Source organism: Vicugna pacos, chromosome 10 (genome assembly GCF_048564905.1).
Source record: "Vicugna pacos chromosome 10, VicPac4, whole genome shotgun sequence".
NCBI lineage: Eukaryota > Metazoa > Chordata > Mammalia > Artiodactyla > Camelidae > Vicugna > Vicugna pacos.
In genome coordinates this window covers 50538999-50560353 of record NC_132996.1, presented here as the reverse complement: position 1 = coordinate 50560353, position 21355 = coordinate 50538999, and the positions used below count along the sequence as shown (strand labels likewise).

The 21355-nt window shown below is 43.8% G+C and overlaps 1 protein-coding gene across 2 annotated transcripts in view; it reads right to left on the bottom strand.

The window, feature by feature from the left end:
- The window catches only part of KIAA1549L (KIAA1549 like), a 239186-nt gene extending 219417 nt beyond the window's left edge, over positions 1–19769 (bottom strand). For both annotated transcript variants that reach the window (XM_072969762.1, XM_072969763.1), the window contains exon 1: positions 19520–19769. In XM_072969762.1, coding sequence (XP_072825863.1) covers positions 19520–19769 — 250 coding nt within the window. The remainder of the gene's footprint in view (positions 1–19519) is intronic.
- Positions 19770–21355: the final 1586 nt, after the last annotated feature.

Here is a 21355-nt window from a genome sequence, read left to right as displayed (position 1 = left end):
GCACGGTCCAGGAGGCATAAAAATGAGATAACTTCTTTTAACATTTATTCTTTATATCACTTCTTTTGCACCTGGATACTTTATCTTCCATATTCAATTAGCTGTTTTTATGCACTCATATCCTTGTCTATATTCCTCAGAAGCACTGCTGGAAACCTCACCTAGCAATGGCCTTACTTAGAACATTATGCACGTTCTGTAAATATTTGATTGGTTGGTTTCTACATATTTGCAAATATCACTGACTCTTAAAGAAGATGTGCCATACCTAAAGACCAAAAACCAACAAAACTATTGAGATTATTGTTAAACTATATAACATTATGTCAAAATCATAGAAATTACTTTTCCATTAATTAATTCAGAACAGGTTATTACATATCATTCTTCAAGACCGACTGAGTGAGAAATCAAAAGTCAGTTTCCTATCAGCATGAATAGGGTTAGCTCCTTCCAGCAAGGGCCAGCTTTACGATGCTGTGAGCCAAAAAGCTGAGCCCACAGGCAGATAAAGCACAAGAGGAGATGTGATGTCACAGCCTATGACCAAATCAAGGCCACGTCCTCCTTGCTTCTTCATCTTTGTCATTCTGAATTCACAAAACTGAGTGAATACAATCTGGAACCACTTCCAAGGTTTAGGAAGAGATTTTAAAGATGAATATTAAGACCACGGTGGGCACAGGTGACTCAGAAGAGATCTCATATGTCAGCATGCAAAGCCAAAATAAACCCTGGGGTCGGGGAGAACAGATGGCCAGTGGGCAGTGGACGGAGCCAGAGGGGTTCGGAATGGTGGCCCTCTGGATGGCATTCCACCATGGGAGATGCCTATTTGTAGGAGGTGATGTCCATTTCACCAGATGGCCAGCTCACCACCTGGAGTCTCAACCACCAGGTAAGCTTGGTGACTTGAGAGAACTGTACCTCATCTGAATAGAGAAAACTAACAGAGGATTAAAAAGTACACCTCCTGTAACGCTTGGGATTAATGAGAATAGAATACTGGAAAGGTAAAGGCGTTTGAATTGTTTTCTAGCAGTTCTTTGGCTGCATGACAAGAAACTAACAACATTTAAAACAGAGAAGAAAACTTTATCCCCCTTCTTCCCCCTCAAAACTCTTAGGATATATAAACACTAACTGAAGGAGCTGAAATTTTTTTTTAAGACAATTAGGACACAGAACTGATTGCTAAATCTTTAACTCAGACTATTGATGAAAGACAAAAATTGACCATAATATGGCAACTATGAACCTAAATCTAAGGACTTGAAAACCATGACGGATTATGGTTACAATTATATCTGGAAAAGGCGCACGCGCACATACGGGATGACAGGAAAGACACCGGTCCTGAGAACAGCTGTGCTAGACTGCTGGCATGGCGGGTGATTTCTTCTTCTTCTAACCTGGCTATGAACAGAAGAAGAGTGAGTGGTAACACAGCAGCAAGCAGCAAGCAGCACTGCCACAGCAAAGGACTAGTGCTTGTTTGTTTGTTTTTACCTTCCAATCCATCTCCTACCAATGCGTGGCTCCACTGCTTATGCCATCCGGGACTCCCCGTGTGGGTTCAATCCCACCCAAACTGGTCTAGTTCCCATTCTACGGGACCAGTCCACTGACGACATACACCTGAACGTCCCAACCATGTCTAGTTGCTAGTAAAGTCTCTACACTTTTTTTTTTGCTTCCACATTTATTTTTTATTTTTTTTATTGAGTAATAGTTATTTTACAATGTTGTGTCAAATTCTAGTATAGAGCACAATTTTTCAGTCATACATGAACATGTATATATTCATTGTCACTTTTTTTTTTGCTATGAGCTACCACAAGATCTTGTATATTTTTCCCTGTGCTATACAATATAATCTTGTTTATCTATTCTGCATTTTAAAATCCCAGTCTGTCCCTTCCCACCCCCCACCCCCTTGGCAACCACAAGTTTGTATTCTATGTCTATGAGCCTGTTTCTGTTTTGCATTTATGTTTTGTTTGTTTGTTTTTTTTAGATTCCTCATATAAGTGATCTCATATGGTATTTTTCTTTCTCTTTCTGGCTTACTTCACTTTGAATGACATTCTCCAGGAACATCCATGTTGCTGCAAATGGCATTATGTTGTCCGGTTTTGTGGCTGAATAGTATTCCATCATATAAATATACCACATCTTCTTTATTCAGTCATCTGTTGATGGGCATCTAGGCTGCTTCCATGTCTTGGCTATTGTAAATAGTGCTGCTATGAACATTGGGGTGCAGGTGTCATCCTGAAGTAGGGTTCCTTCTGGATATATGCCCAGGAGCGGAATTCCTGGGTCCTATGGTAAGTCTATTCCTAGTCTTTCGAGGAGTCTCCATACTGTTTTCCACAGTGGCTTTCCTTGCTTTCTTCTCCCACTCTTAATGATTTAGATGTCTTCTTTTACAATTTTGTGTTTATTCTTTTTGTAATTCATGGCAGTTATCTCTTTTCCAGTTATAAGTTTCTCATTTTTGTAGCATCCTGCTTCATTTCTATTTAGAGTAGACCTGTGAATATTTCTTTTACCATGGGTTTAGTGTTGCTAAACTCTTTTAGTTTTTGCTTGTCTGTGAAGTTCTCTATCTCTTCTTCTATTCTAAAGGATAGCCTTGCTGGATAGAGTATCCTAGGCTGCATCTTTTTTTCATTCAGGTGAAGTCTCTACACTTTTAGTCCTTGTACTTATCTGACCACAGACTGGTGAAAAGCAGTGAGGACCAATAACACAGGTGCAGAGAGAATGCGGGCCAGACATTACTATTTAAAAACCCATCACCAAATTGGAACTCGGAATGCTCCAATCAGATAAAAATCTGCACGCTGAGGCATGAGTGGAGGGACTCTAAGTGATCTCTCCTCCTTTCCAAACTTTCCTTTATTGTTATTACAAGTTTGCCTTGTCAGTTCTGCGGAATTTGGGAATTGTGTGAGGTGTGATTGCTGAAGAACTCCTGATTCTATGAGTTTCCTGTACAAACAATTCAATAAGGAAATTAAATTTTGTCTTTATTGGACTAAATTCAACCTGTAGATACCCTCAACTTTCAATACAATAAAAATTTGGCCCTTAAAAAAAAAAGGCTGCCTTGCAATTTAGTTTTTAAATAGGAGGAAGATGTTTTAACTTTTTTAAAAACTGTGATGAAATTCAGGAAAAGGGGGGAAGACCTAAAAACAAATGTTAATTCATTGCTTGAAGTTTCTAAAAGAAAAAAGAGAGTAATATTGATACATTAAAGGAAACTAAAAGAATGAGTGAGTTTAACAGAGTCCCCTTCCCCACCTCACCCATCTGCTCTAGGTTTGGCTTGAGATGCCCACTGTGACTAGAAATTATCCAGTCAAACCCCTCCTTTCAATGCTCATTCAGGGTCCTCCCTCGGATTAACCCAACTCATGTGAAACTCTACCAGTGCAATCCACGCTGCTTTCTTCTCACAATACTTCTGTAAATATCCTAATGAACTATTTCTTTTGATTACGTGTTTATACGGCTCTGTTTTTATTATCTTCTTCCATCTTCTTGTGAATAGTTTTCAGACAAAAGAGACTCAAGTAGAGTCTGGGGAAACAGAGAGTCACAGCCAAGCTGCTGCACCATCTGCAGCCCCTTCAATGAACGGAAAGGTGGGTTTCCAGTGGCCAGATGGTCAGGTAATAGGGTTCCCTTCCCACAAAGGTAACCATAATTCCTGATGCCCAGAACGATGGGTTACTGCCTTCAATTGCTCTAGGTGAGGTCTTCAGCCTGTATGGTCCCATAATAACTAGCAAAGATGCAGAGCCAGGGATAACAAGATATAGAGGACTTTAATTATATTTCTATGGGGGAAAAATACAATCAATTCCTTCCAGTTAGCCCCAAACCTACCCCCAAATAAGTCGGTCACAACAACAAATTGCTTCAAATGTACCACCATCAAAAACAAACCAGAGGAAAACCATCAGATCTCCTGCCCTCCACGCTGTGTTCTGCTAACAGACATCAAGGTGACTGAAAAGTGACACTAATTTTTTTGACAAACAAAAGACAGCTGACCATGATCCATTTGAAGTAAATTGAGTACAGTACCATCAAAACATGTTTTACATACAGAAAGGAAACTCTTACTTTAAGGAGCAACCATTTGTCTTCCCAAACTACAGAGCTTGAAAACAGGTGATATTTTTACCCTAGCAGTGAGCCAGTAAGAAAATATACTAAATTTCCTCATCAGTACAGGTAAAAGGAAGCTCCAGAGTGCCAGGCACTGAGTACACAGCAGTGACTCGAACAAATTAAGTCCCTATCCTGGCAAAACTGACATTATGGTGATTTGAACTGAGGTTTCCTTGTCTCCAAAGACTGCAGCTGTTAAACCAGCTTTTAGACAAACTCAAATGCCTAAAGGGACCAGGAGGTAAAATAAATGAGTTGGGTCAGTCACCAGTTGGCTCTTCACCAAACCTGGCAGCTTTTCTTTCAGGTCCAGCCCATGCTTCCCAGTCTCTCTCTGCAGGTAGACCGGCCGAGTGACAGAGCCCTAATCTATGAAGTGTGGGCTGAATGATGCACCGCCCTTTCAAACCCATCCTCCTTTCTCCTTCCCCTTCTGTCTGCTGGGTGCAGACAAGCACAGCAGCCTTGGAAGCCACAGACTGAAGACGGCAAAACCACAAAGCAAGGATCCGGGGTCCCTGAATCACTGCTTGGTGGAGAGCTCCTGGCCAATTAAGAACACTCACTTGGTCTTCATGTGAGTGAGAAGTAAAACTCCAGCACTTTAAGCCATTACAGACTGGGGCTTTGAGTGTGACCACGGTAAACCCATCTCGGCCAATACGTGACTCAAGTGGGATGGCGGGTTGGGGGCTGGGGGTACAAGTAAGGGAGAAAGATCCTCTGAGGCATCTGAAGATGTGTATATGATCACAATGCAAATTAGGGTTCTCCTAAAACCTGGAAGCTCCGTGCCAATATTTAATTCTAGCTATGATTCCAGAGCATACAGTCCATGTCGTCTCTTCATCCAACTCAACTGTTGGGTAACTGAATGTCAAGGTCATTCTTTTACTTAAAACCATGCAATGGCTTCCCATTGGTCTGAAGATGGCGGCTAGAGCCAAAGCCTCTCTCCTGGGTGATCTGGCCCCATCTAGTCCACCACTCACTCTCTAGCTTCCTGCCCACCAACCACACCCACCTTCTCCCAGAAGAAACCACATGCCTTCCCATCGCAAAGGACAGCGTCCACTTTTCCCTTTGCCCCATATCCCTGCCTGGTTATCTCCTATTCAACTTTATGAAATAGGCCCAAGCATCACTTCTACAGGAAAGCCTTCCCTGACCATCCTCCACCTCACCCACCAAGTCTTCCCCAGCACCCTGGGCTCCCCTTTCAGCACTCACCTCCACTGGTCGTGATATACGTATTCCTGTGAGGAGCTGACTAACGTCTCTCTCCACATGATCCAATGTCTTTTCCTCCCCACTGTATCCCCGGCACCCAGCACCATACCTGCCACATACCAGGTGCTCAATACATATTGTCTTGAATTAATACATACAAGGAAAAGTCAATTTTAAAAGAAAAGTATCATTATTTAAGACTGTATGGTATAAAAACGAAACCACAGTAGGAAAAAAAAAATCAAACCGTGATGCCTGGGGAGGGGTAGGGGTGATGAGTAGCGAAAGGTATGTCTGGAGCGGGGCAAAAGGGAACTTATTTCCTGGGGTGATGGTCATGTTCAATATCCTAACAGGGATTTGGGTTACAAATGCATGCGTTCATCAAAACTTGGGAATGTATACTTAGGACTGCTGTGTTTCTCTGCATGTAAAATCTACCTCAGAAGAAAAAAAAAAGGAGGCCATAAACAAATACTGAACTCTAATCAATGGCATGCATGATGAAATACTTAGGGGTGAAGAGCACTGATGTCTGCAAATTACTTTGAATACATCGAAAAATTAGATGAATGGACAGATGGATAGAGGAAGAAGAGATATATAATAAAGCAAAAGCAGCAAAATGTTCATAGTACCATCTCGGTGGTAGGTATACAGCTACCCACTCTGCACAGTATAGTTGAAAATACATTTACATTGTAGTCAAATCTGGTTTCAAATCCCAACCTCACCACTGCCAAGCAACAGTGCCCTTAGGCAAGTCAAGTTCATAAATGTTCTCTCAATCTTAGCTTCCTCCCAGCAAAATGGGCAAGAACTATCTCTGTGTCACCAGGGGATTAAATTATATAAAACTCTTGATCCAGTAGCTAACACAATAGTAGCTGTTTCATAAATGTTAGTCCCCTTATTTAGAAGTCAACACATCCACAAATTAGGGCAAATCTCCAATGAAACATAAAAGAATTTGTAAAATTTTCCCCTCGCTACATCCCCAGGGAAATTAAAAGAATAAATTAATTGTGCTATTTTTATAGGTAAAGACACTGACCTTCCATCAGTAGGACACTTGGAACTCCAAGTCTGAGGAGAGATTTATGCTGTCAACACCCCCTCACTCCATCTCTCAGGGTCACCACCACCGATTGTGAGGGATGGCCAGGGTTAACAACTGAGCCACCTCAGGTGGAAAGATGGGGGAACTGTAAGGAGTACACCCGAGCCAGGACTCCCAGTCCCCTCTCCAGATGTGCAAAGGAAAGAGCCACCCAGATGGAGATCTGTGACCTCGAGACCTGTGACGGCGTCTGCTATGCTGTCAGAGGTGGTAGTTACCAGACGGTCTTGGCTTTCAGCATAATTACAAGAACTGAGAGATGGCCTTTCAGTCATAAATAAAAGCCTCCAATCAAAATGAATAGTGTGTATGCAGCTGAAAGATTAGAGGCCACCACCCCATGGACTCGGCATCTCTGGGTTTGGAAGATGGAAGAAAGGAGTTCATTAATGACGCCAGCAAATAGGAAAGAAGTGCTAACATTGGGAAGCAAGGAAAAACCGTATCTTTCGGTGCCAGATCCATGCCCCTCCAAGAAAATGGGGTCTAGCATCTTAAAATCAGTGAAAGGGCTAATTACATGTCACAAGCAAGACACTGCAAGCAAAGGAAGTTGCAATTTTTTAAAAAGCATCTCCAAGTGCCTAGTAGATGACACACTTAGGACAACGGATCTCAAGCTATTTTAGGCTGCATGAGCCAAATCTAACTTCCACCCTCTCTTCCTTGACATTTTCTTCCTTTTTACATAATTATAAGCCCACCTAGTTGGTTAGCCCGTGAAGCCTAGACTTCAAACTCCTCAGAGACATCCTGCGCTTACTGCGTGAGCTGCCCTGCATCTAGTCCGTAGATGGATAGGATCATCTAGGCACCCAGCCAACTATGTGCATCTCTTCCCAACTCCACTGCACACCAATAGCTTGAAATCAGCCCTGGTGACAGCATTTATTCCATGGAAACTGGCCAACCCTATAAATCAGGCCACTTGTCGTAGTTTCCCGTAAAGCCAGCACATGGGCCTGTTTTTACCGTGATGAGGGAGAAGACAAATTTGGGGAAGTTTGCCCTATTCACACTAGCTCATTTAAAACTGTGCTCTACCAAAGGCCATGGGTGAAGCGGGGCTGCGGTGGGGGGCGAGGAGGGGGACGGCAGTCAGCCCAGGAAGTCATTTTTGAACTAAGCGCCCCTTTGCCTCTGGCCTCTGCTGATCAGATGAGGAGTAGACTCCTTACTCCATTGGCCAGACTATGGAAGCCTGATTTTCCCTCCTGAGAAACACAGACCTGCAGCAGAGACTGCAGGATGGGCACCTAAATGGAAAAGTCTTGCCAACTGTGGCTGTAGTGAGCACCACAGCAAGCAATGCCCCTTGTAAGGGTTAGTTACGGGGGAACCCAGAGCGGTGGGTAAGCAGAGAAAGCCAGTCTGCAGAAAGAGGCAGATGGACAGACCCAGCCTGCAGGAAAAGAGAGAACCATGAGGCCACCGGGTCCACAAGACCCAAAGCCAATAACTTCAGCCTCTTACTGTCAGGGAAGGCAGCATAACGAAGCAGGATGAGAGCTGTGGAATCAAACTTCCTGGGTTCAAATCCTACCTCTGACACTTACCTGTGTGACCCTGAATACATTACCGTTAACTTGCTCTGTCCTCAGTTGCCTCACCTGAAACCCGAGAGTCGTAATAGAATCTACTTTACAGGGTTGTAGTGAAAATCAAATGAGCTGAGACATGGGGTAAATGCTCAAAAATGTTAGCTATTATTTGTATCAAGTAAGTTGTACCGTCCACATGGCCCCATTGTATTTCATTCCCATTCTGAATCTGTCACACAAGATTCCCCTGTGGCCTGGGGCCCCATACTTGAGCTAGTTTTAGTTGAGTAACTAGGTAATCTGTCCCCTGACTCACAGAATAATGTAAAAATCCCTGGACCACTGTGTGACCTTTAGCAAATTACTTCCTCAACCTTCTCTTAGGAGTGATGTGAAAGTCAAACACGAAAAGAGAATGAAAACTTCTACCGCTGTGGCGTGCTCTACCAAACTACGAGGACGAGGATCCCCGTAGGGAAAAGTCAATATGTTACATTAGTCATAAGAATGGGAAGACACTTGTTGAGAATGTCATTTTAATTGCTGGATTAGAGACAAATCATTCTCCATCCCACTGGGGAAAAAAAAAAAAGCTTTAGTTTCCATAGGATTCTCCAGGTTGGTTTGTGTGTTCACCTCCAGCCTTAATAAGATAATAAGCTGCCAAAGACAGGTCTGTGGCACTGATTTTTTAATACACTTCCATCCAGCTTGATTCCATTCCAAAACTTTCCATAATCTAGATCATCCTATTCTTTTCAAGACAAAGATTCATATTCGATAATGACCTCTGTAGGGTCAGAGATATTTTGGCTCAGCTCTTTTCAACAAGGACTTCAAAGCTGCACTATTAACTTCAGCACATTTTCTTCCGAGACGGCACATTTTTCTTCAGGCTTCCTTGGTTCGCTCTTGATGTTTGGTAAATAAAAAGACAAGTGACAGAGAAGCAGCATTCATCACCAGGGACAGAAGCAGAGGGGCAGGTCCGGGAGTCCTGGTTTCATTCCACCATGTAATGAATATTTCCATATTTCACATCGAAGGAAGTTAGAAATACCCGAGACCTCCCTATTTACTGGTACTGCATAAATACCAAAGCCATTTTGTGCTTCTGACGTCAAGAGGTTTTCTTTCAAGCCAAGAATAGATTTAATGTATATAAGTCAAAATAAAAATCAAATCCCCTTCTCGTGGTCAGGATGCATTAGGCAAAGTCTTGCCTGAGTGGACAGATGGTAGGTACAGCAATGACCTTGGGCGAAAGAGCGAGGCAGCTCCCTGGCCTTATTTACATCTGTACTGGATGGTTCAAACACAGCATTTATCCCCATTCTATCTGGTGTTTAAAAGGGCCCCTGATTTTCCTTAAACATGTGTGGAAGTAGCTTCCAGGGAAGGAAGCCAAGGAGTGGAGAAAAAAGGAAGAATGGTCTAAGGAGGATATTTTAACTCTGTAGGTTTTAAGTCAATCTGTGGTTTTAAAACTGTTTTCTTTTATAATAAAGAATTTTCTATGTTTTGGGGAGAAGTCCAAATTCCCTTATGACAAAGTTTACTTCTCACAGAAAGAGGACCACCATACAGTGTTAAGTGAAAAGACCGAGGTACTAAATATTATACCTTTTATCTTGTAAAAATAAATAAATAAATAAATAAATAAATAAATAAATAAATAAATAAATAAATGAGAGGAGAGGATATAGCTTGAGTGGTAGAACACATGCTTAGCATGCACAAGGTCCTGGGTTCAATCCCCAGGACCTCCATTAAATAAATAAATAAATAAATAAACCTGATTAGCCCCTCCCCAAGACAAAATGAAACAAAAACCAAGTGAGGACATGTATATAAATATTTGTATGAAAAAGGACCTGGAAGGGCCCATCATACTTGCTTGACAACACAACTCTAGGAAACAGCAATGGCACCAATGGGACTTTTTCATTTTTCTGCATACACTGTATATTATTTGCATGTAATAAAGTGCTGTATATATTACTTTCACAATTTTTAAAAGTCAGTGAAGAGTGAAAATAAGCCAATGTTTATCTGGGCTTCAAGTAGGAACCATGACAGAAAAACATGGGAAAATCCTCTTTTGAGAGTGAAAGTCCTTCACTGGGCTTGCACTAATGTAAGAAGAGGTAAGAAATGCACCAAAACCTCTGTCCGGGCTCATGAACACACACACAGGAGAATGGGGGAAGAAGGGAGAATCTTGAGGCTTTTGTTCATAGATGGGAAAACTAAGACCTTGAAAAGTGATGTGACTTGATAAATAGTAAACAGTCAGGTAGGGGTAACCCACTTCCTGAACTCATCCAACACAATTTCCCCTCACCAGGCCATTCTAGACCTGAAACCAAACTCTGTCCTAATGTCTAAGAAGTGTCCTCTGGCTGCCTTGAGAATGAGAAAACATACTAGAAGTCCCTGATATGTTTTATTTTACTAAAGAAATCCTTGAGGAATCTTGAATCTCATTTATAAGACCACAGGCCTAAAGGGAGAAATAATACCAAATCTACACACTTCAATAAAACAGAAGAAAGAACGCTCCCCTACTATTTTATAGGTTAGCATTATCCTTATTTCAAAACCAGACAAAACATTTCAGGAAAGCAAAGCTACAGATCAATATTCTTCAAGAACATAAGACTTAAAAAATTCCTAACAAATAGATTAGAAAATTAGATCCAGCCGGAACATCATGATGAACATCAGATACATCATGACTAAGCTAGAGTTTATCTCAGGAATACAAGGTTGGTTCAACATCCTAAAATCAGACTAAAAAGAAAACTGGACTAAAAAAGGAAAACCTTGCGATGATTTCGAGAGAGAAAGCATTTGACAAAATTCCATACTCATTCATGATAAAAATTCACAGCAAACTAGGAATAGAAGGGAACATTGTCAACCTGATAACGGGCCTCTACAAAACAACCAAAACTACAGCTAACATCATAACTAATAGTGAAAGACTGAATGTTTTTCCTCCAAGACTGAGATCAAGGGAAGGAAGTCTACTCTCCCCATTCTTATTCAACAATGAACTTGAAGTTCTAGCAAGTGCAATAGATAAGAAAAAGATATAGATGGCTTACAGATTTGAAATAAGGAAATAAAACTGTCTATTCATAGATAACATGATTCTCTATTTAGAAAAATCCCAAAGAGTCTATAAAAAGCTACTAGAACTAAAGTAAGCTCAGAAGTCACATGATACAAGGGTAATATTTTTAAAGTCAAACTTCTATATACCAACAAAGAAATTTTTAAAGTACTATTTACCAAAGCATTGAAAAACATGAAATGCATATGTGCAAAATTTTTATGCTGAAAACTAAAACATTGATGAAAGAAAAGAAAGAATACCTAAATAAATGGAGAGATATGTTCATGAATCAAAAAATTCAATACTATTGAGATATCAATCTGTTCCAATCAATCTAGATTCAATGAAATCCCAAACAAAATTCTGGCAAACTTTTTTTATAGAAACTGACAAGAAGTTACTAAGATCTATATGGAAAAGCATAAGCCCTAGAATATCCAAAAAGATTCTGAAAATGAAGGAAAAAACTTAGAGGATTCATACTACCTAATTTCAAGACTTACTATAAAGTTTGAGCAGCGGAGCTCAACGGGGGGGAGCTTTACTCTGAACAGAGCATTAGCAATGTCCGGAGACATTTTGGTTGACACACTGTGGGGTGGAGTGGGTAGCTATTAGTATCTACTGAGCAGAGGCCAGGAATGCTGCAAACATCCTTCAGTGCATAGCAAAGTCCCCCACAACAAAGAATTATCCACCCAAAAATGTCAATAGTGCTAAGGTTAAGAAACTCTGAGCTAGAGAAATCAAGACAATGTTGTCCTGGCATAAGGAGAGAAGTGTAGATCAGTGAAATAGACTAGAGTCCAAAAATAAACTCACAAATGTACGCCACCAAGGCAATCCAATGGAACAGGAATAATCTTTTCAATACACGGTGTTGGAACAATTAAACATCCATATGAGAAAAACATTAACCTCAACTCTTACCCTGTGCCATATACAAAAATTAACATAAGACAGACCACAGACCGAAAACCATAAAACTTCTAGAAGAAATAAATGTTTGTAAACTTGGGTGAGGCAAAATTTCTAACCTAATACACACACACACACACACACACACACACACACAAAATAAACCTTAAATTTAAAAGTGGATAAACTGGTACTAATCAAAATTTAAAACTTCCGTTCTTTGGAAAACACTGTTGATAAAATGAAAAGACAAGCCATAGACGGGAGAAAATATTTACAAAACACCATATCTGATAAAGGACTTGTATCCAGAATACATAAAGAAAACTCAAAACCCAATAATAATAAGAAAAACAATCCAATTTTTTAAATGGGCAAAAGACTTCAACAGACGCTTCAAAGTAGAGATACAGATGGCAAGTAAAAAATGCAAAGATATGCAACCATAGCAGAATTAGTAATTAGAGAAATGCAAGCTAAAATTACAGTGAAATACTATGGAAAAAAAAAACTACTGGAATAGCTGAAACTTAAATTTAAAAAACTGATGAAACCAAGTGCCTGTGAGGATAAAGAGGAGCAACTAGAACTCACATACACAGGAATACAGAATTTTACGGCCACTTTGGAAAAAGGATTTGGCAGTTTCTTATAAGGTTAAATACATACTTAACATCTAATCCAGAAATCCCACTCCCAGGTATCTACCCAAGAGAATGAAAACTGCCCACACAAAGACTCTTTTGCCAAAAACTGGAAACAACCCAAATGCCTATCAACTGGTGAATGGATACTCAAACTAGTGCAATGGAATGCGACATGGCAATAACGAGGACAGGACCAGAGGTGCAATAATATATGTGATTCTCAGAAGCATTATGTTCAATGAAAGAAGCCAGACACAAAACGTTACATACTGTATGAGTCCATTTATATGAGCCGCAGTTAAAGGCAAAATTATACAGAGAGAGAATAGATTGCTGCTTGTAAGTGACTGGGTGTGGGGTTGGCAGGAAGAACACTGACTGCAAAAGAGCAGGAGGGAATTTTTGGAGAGCACAGAAATGGTCTCTTCCTGGATTGCGGTTGTGGACCCATGCGTGTACACCTCTGTCAAAACCCATCACGCAGAGCACCATAAAAGGGTGAATTGCTGTATGTAAATTATACCTTAATTAAACTTGACTTAAAAAAAGAAAAATGGTGGCTCATGGGTGTGCTCTCTGTTCAGCATGACATTTCAAAACTCTGAATTCATTGGTGACATTTGAAAACAAGATTTGAAATAAAGATCTGGTCTTTCTTGAGCAATCAGAACTTCAGCACCCTGAGCCTCACTGCCTCGCAGGCTGCAGCTGGGCAGAAACGGCTTCTTTGGGCGAGGCAGGTACTTTCTGTCCTGCCACACCTCCCACCTGACCCAATCACAGAGGTACTTTACCAACCTGCAACCCACCCACTGAGTAAGGGTTTCTTGTCCTGGGCTACAGGCTGCTAGACAGCAGGGGCCAGGCTTGGCTTGGTCTCCATATACCTCCAGTACTTAGTGAAGAGTTTGACCTGGCATGTATATACGGTAGGTGCTTGGCAAATACCACATCAGTGTGACTCACTTGCCACCACCCCATCAGCTACAATATCGGACATTCCCAATCCCCAGATTGCTGGCTGCTCCTTTGGTCCTGGAGTCACCACAGGGAGTCACCATCCAAGGCAGCCATCCCGTGACCTAGAATAATGCGTCCCTCTGTGTGTTCAGAAATCCCCTGTAATGTGTTGTCAAGCAACAAAAATGTTTTAGGGTCATTCCAACTATTCATTTTTGTCTGGAGAAGAGTAGGGTTGTTGTTTGTTTTTAAAAAAAAAAGAAAGAAAGAAAGAAAACCACAATATGGGCTTAACGCTTAATGAAAATGAAAAAGGGAACATGCACATTCATTCTGAATATTCTCATATTCTAGTAATTTAAGACTTGAGATAAGTAGGCTTCTGAGAGGTTCTCTCGGAAGAATTTTAGTGTTTCCACAGTGATGTTCAGTTTTAGGGAAGGGTGTGGGGCAGGGAGGGGACATCTGACTTTTGTTTGATGTCAACATTAAAAGTACAGTGTTATTATTCCCAAAATCTTCTTCTTTACTCTGTGTGCCGATGGGGAAGGAAGGGGAGGCAAGGTTTGGGTCATCTTGCAAGTATCTTTGAAGTACTAATACTTAATATTAAGAGTAAAAGGCCCAAATATATTTTACTAGACTGTCTACACCTGGAAAAAAAGTCCACCAAATCAAACTCTCTTGTTGTACATCATTAATGTTAAAAAATGAGAAAGAACAAATATAATGTAGTTATATCCCATCTTAACCCTCTTCTGACCCACCTCCCCTGTGATTCTGCTTTCCTTTACAGAAAAGTTAAAAGAGTTGCCTTTTTTACTGTCTCTGGTTTCTCTTCTTCCTTTCTTTCTTGAACCCACTGTAGTAAGACTTCTGTCCCTTTCACCCTCAGGGTCACCACACGCCTCCACAGCTCCAAACCCAACATCCACTGCCAGTCCCTGTTTGGTTTTCTATAGTCTCTTTTGTTGGTCCCCCTTCTCCCTGAATCCCTGAATGCTGAAGAATCCCAGGGCTCATTACTGGGATCTCTCCCCTTCTTTATAGTTTCTTATCCAATTTCATGCTGATGGCTCCCAAATTTATATCTCTGGACTCAATATCTGCCTGGAATTCCAGACTACTTTGTTCAACTGGCTCTCTGACATCTCTACTTACATGTTTAATAAACATTTCAAGCTTAACATTCCCCAAACCAACTCTTTATTTCTTACCCCAATCCTGAGCCTCCTGCAACCTTCTCCAACTCAATTAATGGCAACTTCATCCTCCCAGTTGCTTAAGCCAAAAACCTTGGCCTCTCTTTCTCTCTGACCCCACCTTTAATCCATCAGAAAATTCTATTAGCTCCATCTTCAAAAGATGTCCAAAATCTAACCTTTTCTTCCCACTGTCTAAGCCATCCTACCTGGTCTCCCCACTTCTATCCTTGACCTTACAGACTTTGGTCCCCACAATCACCAGGGACATTCACTGAAAACTGAAGTCAGATCATGTCATCTCTTGCTTAATCTTATTCAAAGTAAAATACCAAGTCCTCACTTTACCAAAACAGTCCTACATGATCTGGGCCCAGCTCCTTTCTCAGCATCACTTCTTACCACTCTCCACCTATTCACTCAACCCCACATGGCCTCCCTGCTATTTCCCAACCTTCCCAAACACAATCTCTCCTCATGGCCTTTGCAGTTTCCTGAATATCTTTCCCCAGACATCCACCTTTAGGGGACTACTCAATGTAATCTCATCATGGAGGTCTCCCCTCATCACTCTAGATAACCAAGCATGTGCATGAGGACGACATGCCCACAGACATCAGCCTCTTGCTACCCTCTTACTCTGATTTATTTTTCTCACCATCATCCAACCTATATTGATTTGTTTATTTCCATTTGCTACTTAAAGTGCGGTCAACCAGCCATCAGCATCAGCATCACTCTGGTGCTTGTTAGAAATGCAGAACCTCAGGCCTTACCCGAGAACTCCTGAAGCAGAATCTGCACATTAACAGGATCATCAAGTGATTCACATGCATTGCAAAGTCTGGAAAGCACTGGGCTAGTTCCTAATCGCCATGAGAATGGGAGCTTGTTTTCCTTTATTATTGTAACCTCAGAAAGCTGAGGTACTCAAAATACATTGAATGAATAAACGAATGAACAAATGAACTATTGCACCTGTTTTGAAAGGGACGCCCATGGATGATGTGCACAAGGTTGGAGAGGGGCAAGAAAGACATTCTAGGTCAAAATTATCCCCCATATATGGTGCTAAATTAGAGACATCATTCATAATGCATATATATTCCCTGAATAAAGCAGTCATTCACAGTTTGCTGTGGATTACCTAAATAAGATAATTATTCTAACATTTAACAGAATCAGCCAAACTGAGGGAATAGGAGTGAAAGAAGAAGGCTGAAAATTTAATAAGTTGTCTACTCTGTACTGGGCACTGTAACAGGCAAGAGGGTAACAAAGATAAATCAGGAATTTACAGGTTGGTGGGAGAGCAGAGGACTCTTCAGAGGAAGGCCAACAGGGTGGAGCGGCTGTGAGGCGGACTCGAGGAGGCCTGGGGCAGTTAGAGAGGCCGGGGTGCTCTGCTCTATAGCCCCCTGTGCTCTGGCCACAAAGAACCCTTTACTTCTCCTCTGCCTGAAATGCCACCATCAACCCTGCCAACACCTACTCATCCTTCAAAGCCCCTGGTCTTCCAGAACTAACTGTTCCTTCATTTTATTAGCTCTGATCACACAGGATCAGAGTTCATGAGGGGCTTCTATAAACTGCCTTACCCTTATTCATCTCTGTAGTCCCTGCCCCAGCACAGCACCTAGACAGAGTAAATGTTCAGTCAACTTCTGTCATTTTATAAGAACGAGCATTAACAAAGTACTTACTATGTACCAAGCACAGTTTTAAACACTTTAGCTGTATTAAACTCATTTCATCTTCACAATGACCCAGTGAGATTGGAGCTATTATTGCCCCCATTTTACAGACAAGAGAACTGAGGCCCAGAGAGGTCACATAAAGGAATGGACATTGTACCTGCACCTAAAAGACAACTAGGAAATGTTTACTGACATGAACCAAATGGAAGATCAGTAGTTAAGAAGATCAGGAAGTCAAATTTGAACTTCACCAATCTGCCCAGAGCCCCAGAGGGCAGAAGAGGATAGTGTCAGAGCTGGCTGCTGTAAAGCTCCTTCCTTTCCACACCAGTCTCCCACATCCAGAGCAGAAGTCACTGCCTGGGAGCAAGGGTTCCCTGGAGATGGAAGTTAGGAGCAGAAGTCCAGCTGAGGACACTTAAGACAGCATCCTCAAGAAGGAACCCCAATACCTCAGGAATATTAAGGCAGAGGAATCACAGCAGGGGCTCCAGGACACAGAGGTCCTGAGCAACCGCTACAGCGCTGTCCAAAACCAGGGCTATGTTACCCATTCTTCAGCCAAGGCAAATGTCTGGCCTAGCCTTGCTTAGAAAACAACGAACAGCAACAAGGCAAATGACATGACTGCAGCAAGCGAGCACTTTCAGGAGGCTCTAATCAGTATCAGAGGTTTGGCTTCTCATGCAATTCGGCATCATTCACTCCACAGCGAGTGGCAGCACCAAGCCACAGCCACGGCACAGAAAAAGTTCAAAACCAGGTTGTTTGTTGAAAGTCAAAGGTCCCAGGAAAGTGTCATCTGTTCTCCTGCCTCCCTCCTGCCACTGCTTCCCCAACAAACCCCACTGGGACTCCGTGCATTGGGTCTAGGACTCACTCACTCACCCTGCAGTGAAGCTGCCTCAGGCAGAAATCAGAGACCAAGTGAAAGCAGGCAGGAGGCAAGACAGGGAGCCCAGCGTTTAACTCTACCACTGGGAGAGAAACAAAGTATGAAGTTGAATCAGAGGCAAACACATAGGAAACCGAGGAGCCCAGCGGTAGACTCCAGATCCACAGGTGAGCTGGACCACCCGGAACTGGTCAGCAAGGGTGACAGCAAAAAGGACACCCAAAACGCAGAGAGGAAGTAACGAATCACTCCAATGAGATGGGAAAAGACAGAGGACTTACTGATTTTTTCACCATCATTTTAATCAAAGCATCTTTGATTTCCTCGACATCCCCAGGATCACCACACTAAGAGGAAAAAAAGGCTAAAAAGGACACCAGGGCTAAAATCAAAAGATACAGATCAGAAGTCCCCTAAGTCAGGCTCTGGCAGGTCTGAAAGAAAAGCCAAGAAAAAGCCACAAAGGTTCAGAGCAGGCAATGCACAAAAGTCGGAAGAGAGATCAGAAATTCAAAGCTGATCAGAGAAAAGCATCTGATGTACCAGGCTGAATAGGATCAATACATAAAATCTAAATTTCACATATTACAAATGGTTGAACATCTATTATTGGCACTCAAAGGAAGAACACCCAAAAGTCAGCATCTCATAAATTGTTTACAAAACTTTTAAGGATCTGATTCATTTTAAATAAAAATACAAAGTGTGTTTCTGATCCAATGAATACTAAGGTATTTACATGTGTTTGAGTCAGAACTTACCTTTTAACCATCATACCAAATACATGTCACTGAAAACTGCTAGAGGCATAAAAACTGGGGGCTAAAGTTCTTCAGAGGTTTCCCTTGGGTCTCAGGCACCCATCCAAAGATTACTGAACTTTCTACCTGCTGTAATCACAATAGACAATTCCTGGACAGCAGCATGCCCACACTGACACCTCAAGTCAGTGACCCTTTAAGTGAATTAAAGGAAAATGTGTTGTGAATTAAGCTGCTGAAGACAGGAAATATTTTTAACCCAAAACTTTCTTATCTAAAACAGTGTGAGTTCCTTCATAATTAGGAAATTTAATCTAATTTGGGGGAAGGGGCACACTGGGGGGAAAAAAAGCAGTTCTCATTAGTCCTTGCTAAAAACCACAGAACTACAGGATCATATTAGCTGAAGTGAAGGCTATTTTTCTTGATAAATTAAATCTACCAAGAGCCCAGAATTTCATCACAAACAAAAGCCTGCCCTTTGCAAGTGCCACAGAAATCATTATTTCAAAGGCGATTGCTGACCTCGCAATAAGTTTTGAAGAACATTCGCGTAATAATCCCCCCCAAACAGTTACAACAGATTTCTCAAAATCGTCCAAGAAATCACAGAAATCTATTTCCTGAGGATTCTTGGGAGTCTAAGAGCCAAGCATGGTTATTTTTAACTAAACTCCTGCAAACAGTGGATTATATATACTTGATCCCTTTGCAAGATGCAAGCAATTATTTTGGGTACCTCTATCCCAAAAGAAGAGGAATCTCCTCTCAACACAGAAAGGAAAATGCTATCTGAGAAGACATGGGAATTGCCTAAAACTCTCTGGGCCACTGCATGCAGTTAAATCAAAGTGCACCCAGCAGACAGCCCACAATATAGTGGACATCCCTACCCTGAAATGTGTCCTACTAAAACACATCCCTTTTAAGGTGTCCTAAACACAGCATGTCTTTATCTAAATGAAGCGTGCCTGTGGGACCACTAGGAAGGAACCGCAACTTGTCCAAAACGGAGATGCGGATGCACCTCTTTTTAGTTCCCCGCCCAACAGTGCCTTCCCGGGAGACAGATCTCCGACAGTTCGCCTGCTGTTGAAGCAGCAAGGAGCGGAGAAAACCCTAGCGCCGGTGCTGCAAAGACCTCTCCATCCACCGCCACCCGATCAGGTGCCCGCCCCGACGGGCGGCCTCGCTCCTCCAGAAAGCTCCGCTGGCTCAAAGCAGCAGCCAAGTGCTTACCCGGGTCGGCCAGGCAGTGCTCAGGGAAGGCCGCCAGCAGCAGGAGTCCCAGCAGCAGCGGCGGCAGCGGCCGCAGGGGCGGCGACGCAGCATCCTGGGACGCGGCAGCCCGGGGGCCCCTCACGCTGGGGCAGCGCGCTGCTCCCCAGCCGGCCCGGCCGAGCCCTCGCGTCCGGAGTCGGCCCCTGCGCCCCCGCGCCGTCGGCCCAGCTTCCCTCGGGCCCTGGGGCTTCGCCTCCTGCCGAGCCATGGGGACGCTTCACACATCCAGGCCGCTGCCTCGCTCCGCACCGCGCCGGGGAGCCCAGCTCTCGGCGCCCCGGTCCTTACCGGGCATCTCCGGCCACGGCCCGGGCGCCGGAGGGCGGGGGCGCCGGGCAGCGCGACTTGCTGGCTCGTGCTGCCGCGCCCGGGGCGGGCTCAGCCGAGCCGCGGCTTCACGCGTGCAGGGGCCGGGGCCGCATGGAGCCGCGGCGGGAGCGGGCCGGGGTTGCCACGGTGCCTGTCGCCGCGCGCCGGCGCGCCCCGGGCAGCGAGGGTGGGACGGGCGCCGCCTGGGGCCCCCACCCCCGGGCGGCCTCCCTCAGACTGAGGGGGCGAGGCAGCGAGCCGCGGGGCCGGGCGGCCGCGGGGCGCGCTCGGGACCCCTCCCTCCCGCCGCCGGCTGCTGCCTCTCCACCCAGCTCTCTTTGCTCGCTCGGGTTCGGGCCCCAGCTTCGGCTCCGGCTCCCGGGCCGAGAGTGTTACTGCAGCTCAGAGCGGCGCCTCATTGACAAAGAAAGCACGTAGCCACCCGAGCGGGCGAAGGAGGCGAGGCAGGCGCGCGCACGCATCCCCGCGCGGAGCCACGGCGCGCCCCCCGCTCCTGCGCGCCCCGCCGGGCCCCGGGCCAGGGAGGGGGACCCCTCGCGGCGGTTCCGGAGCCGCGGACTCCGCACAGGGGGTGTGGGGGTAGGCTTCCCTTCTCACATTTCCCCACCAGTCCCTCAGCTAGAGGAGGGGAGATGGGCAGGGGAGGTCCTCTGGCCCGGAAAAGAGGGGTAAATAGTCATGGTCAAAATGCTGAAGAGGCCAGAAAGCCCTTCAGCCTGGGTTTTGGAAGCCCTTTAGATGGGGGCTTGTGCTTTGTGCTGTTTGCTCACTGCTTCTCTGCGGGCCCTCGGACACCTGCCTGCCCATTTTACCCCTAAGGAACTGAAGCGACTGTGTACTAGTTACAATAACACGCTGGTTTAAAACACATTATAAACATTTATTGCAGCCATACTATGGCAAAGCTGTGCACTCAGCATTGGGAAGACCAGGTCTTCATAATAGTCCCTTCCTGAAAATAGGACAGACAGTCGCTATTTGGTGGGACACAAGGCCCTTGAGTCAGCAGAATTAGCCTCCTCGCTCTTCCCCTTCCAAGTTCGATGGCCTGAAGCGAGTTACCTAGTTCATCGGAGCCTCACACATTCCGCAGCCAGTAAGTATTTATTGAGGGCCCACTGCTTGCCAGTTACTGTGTTAGGCACCGGGGATCTGAGTAGTGAGCAAGAACACGGTCCCTGACCTGGTGAAGCTCAAACTCTATTCATTCAACTATACTTCCTGACTTCCTGTGATGTGTCAGGCCCTGTTCTAGACACTGAGAACAAAAGCCACAAACAAAAAATCCCTGCCCTCCTAGAGCTGACATTCTAGTGGAAGTACACCAGCATCAACAAACAAGTGATGTCAGCTGGCGATGAAAGCTATGGAGAAAAATCAGTGTAAAAGAATGAAAAGCAGGGAGGAGGTGTTGTAGTGTTAAATAGGGGGAAGGAAGGCCTAAACAGGAAGGTGACATTTGAG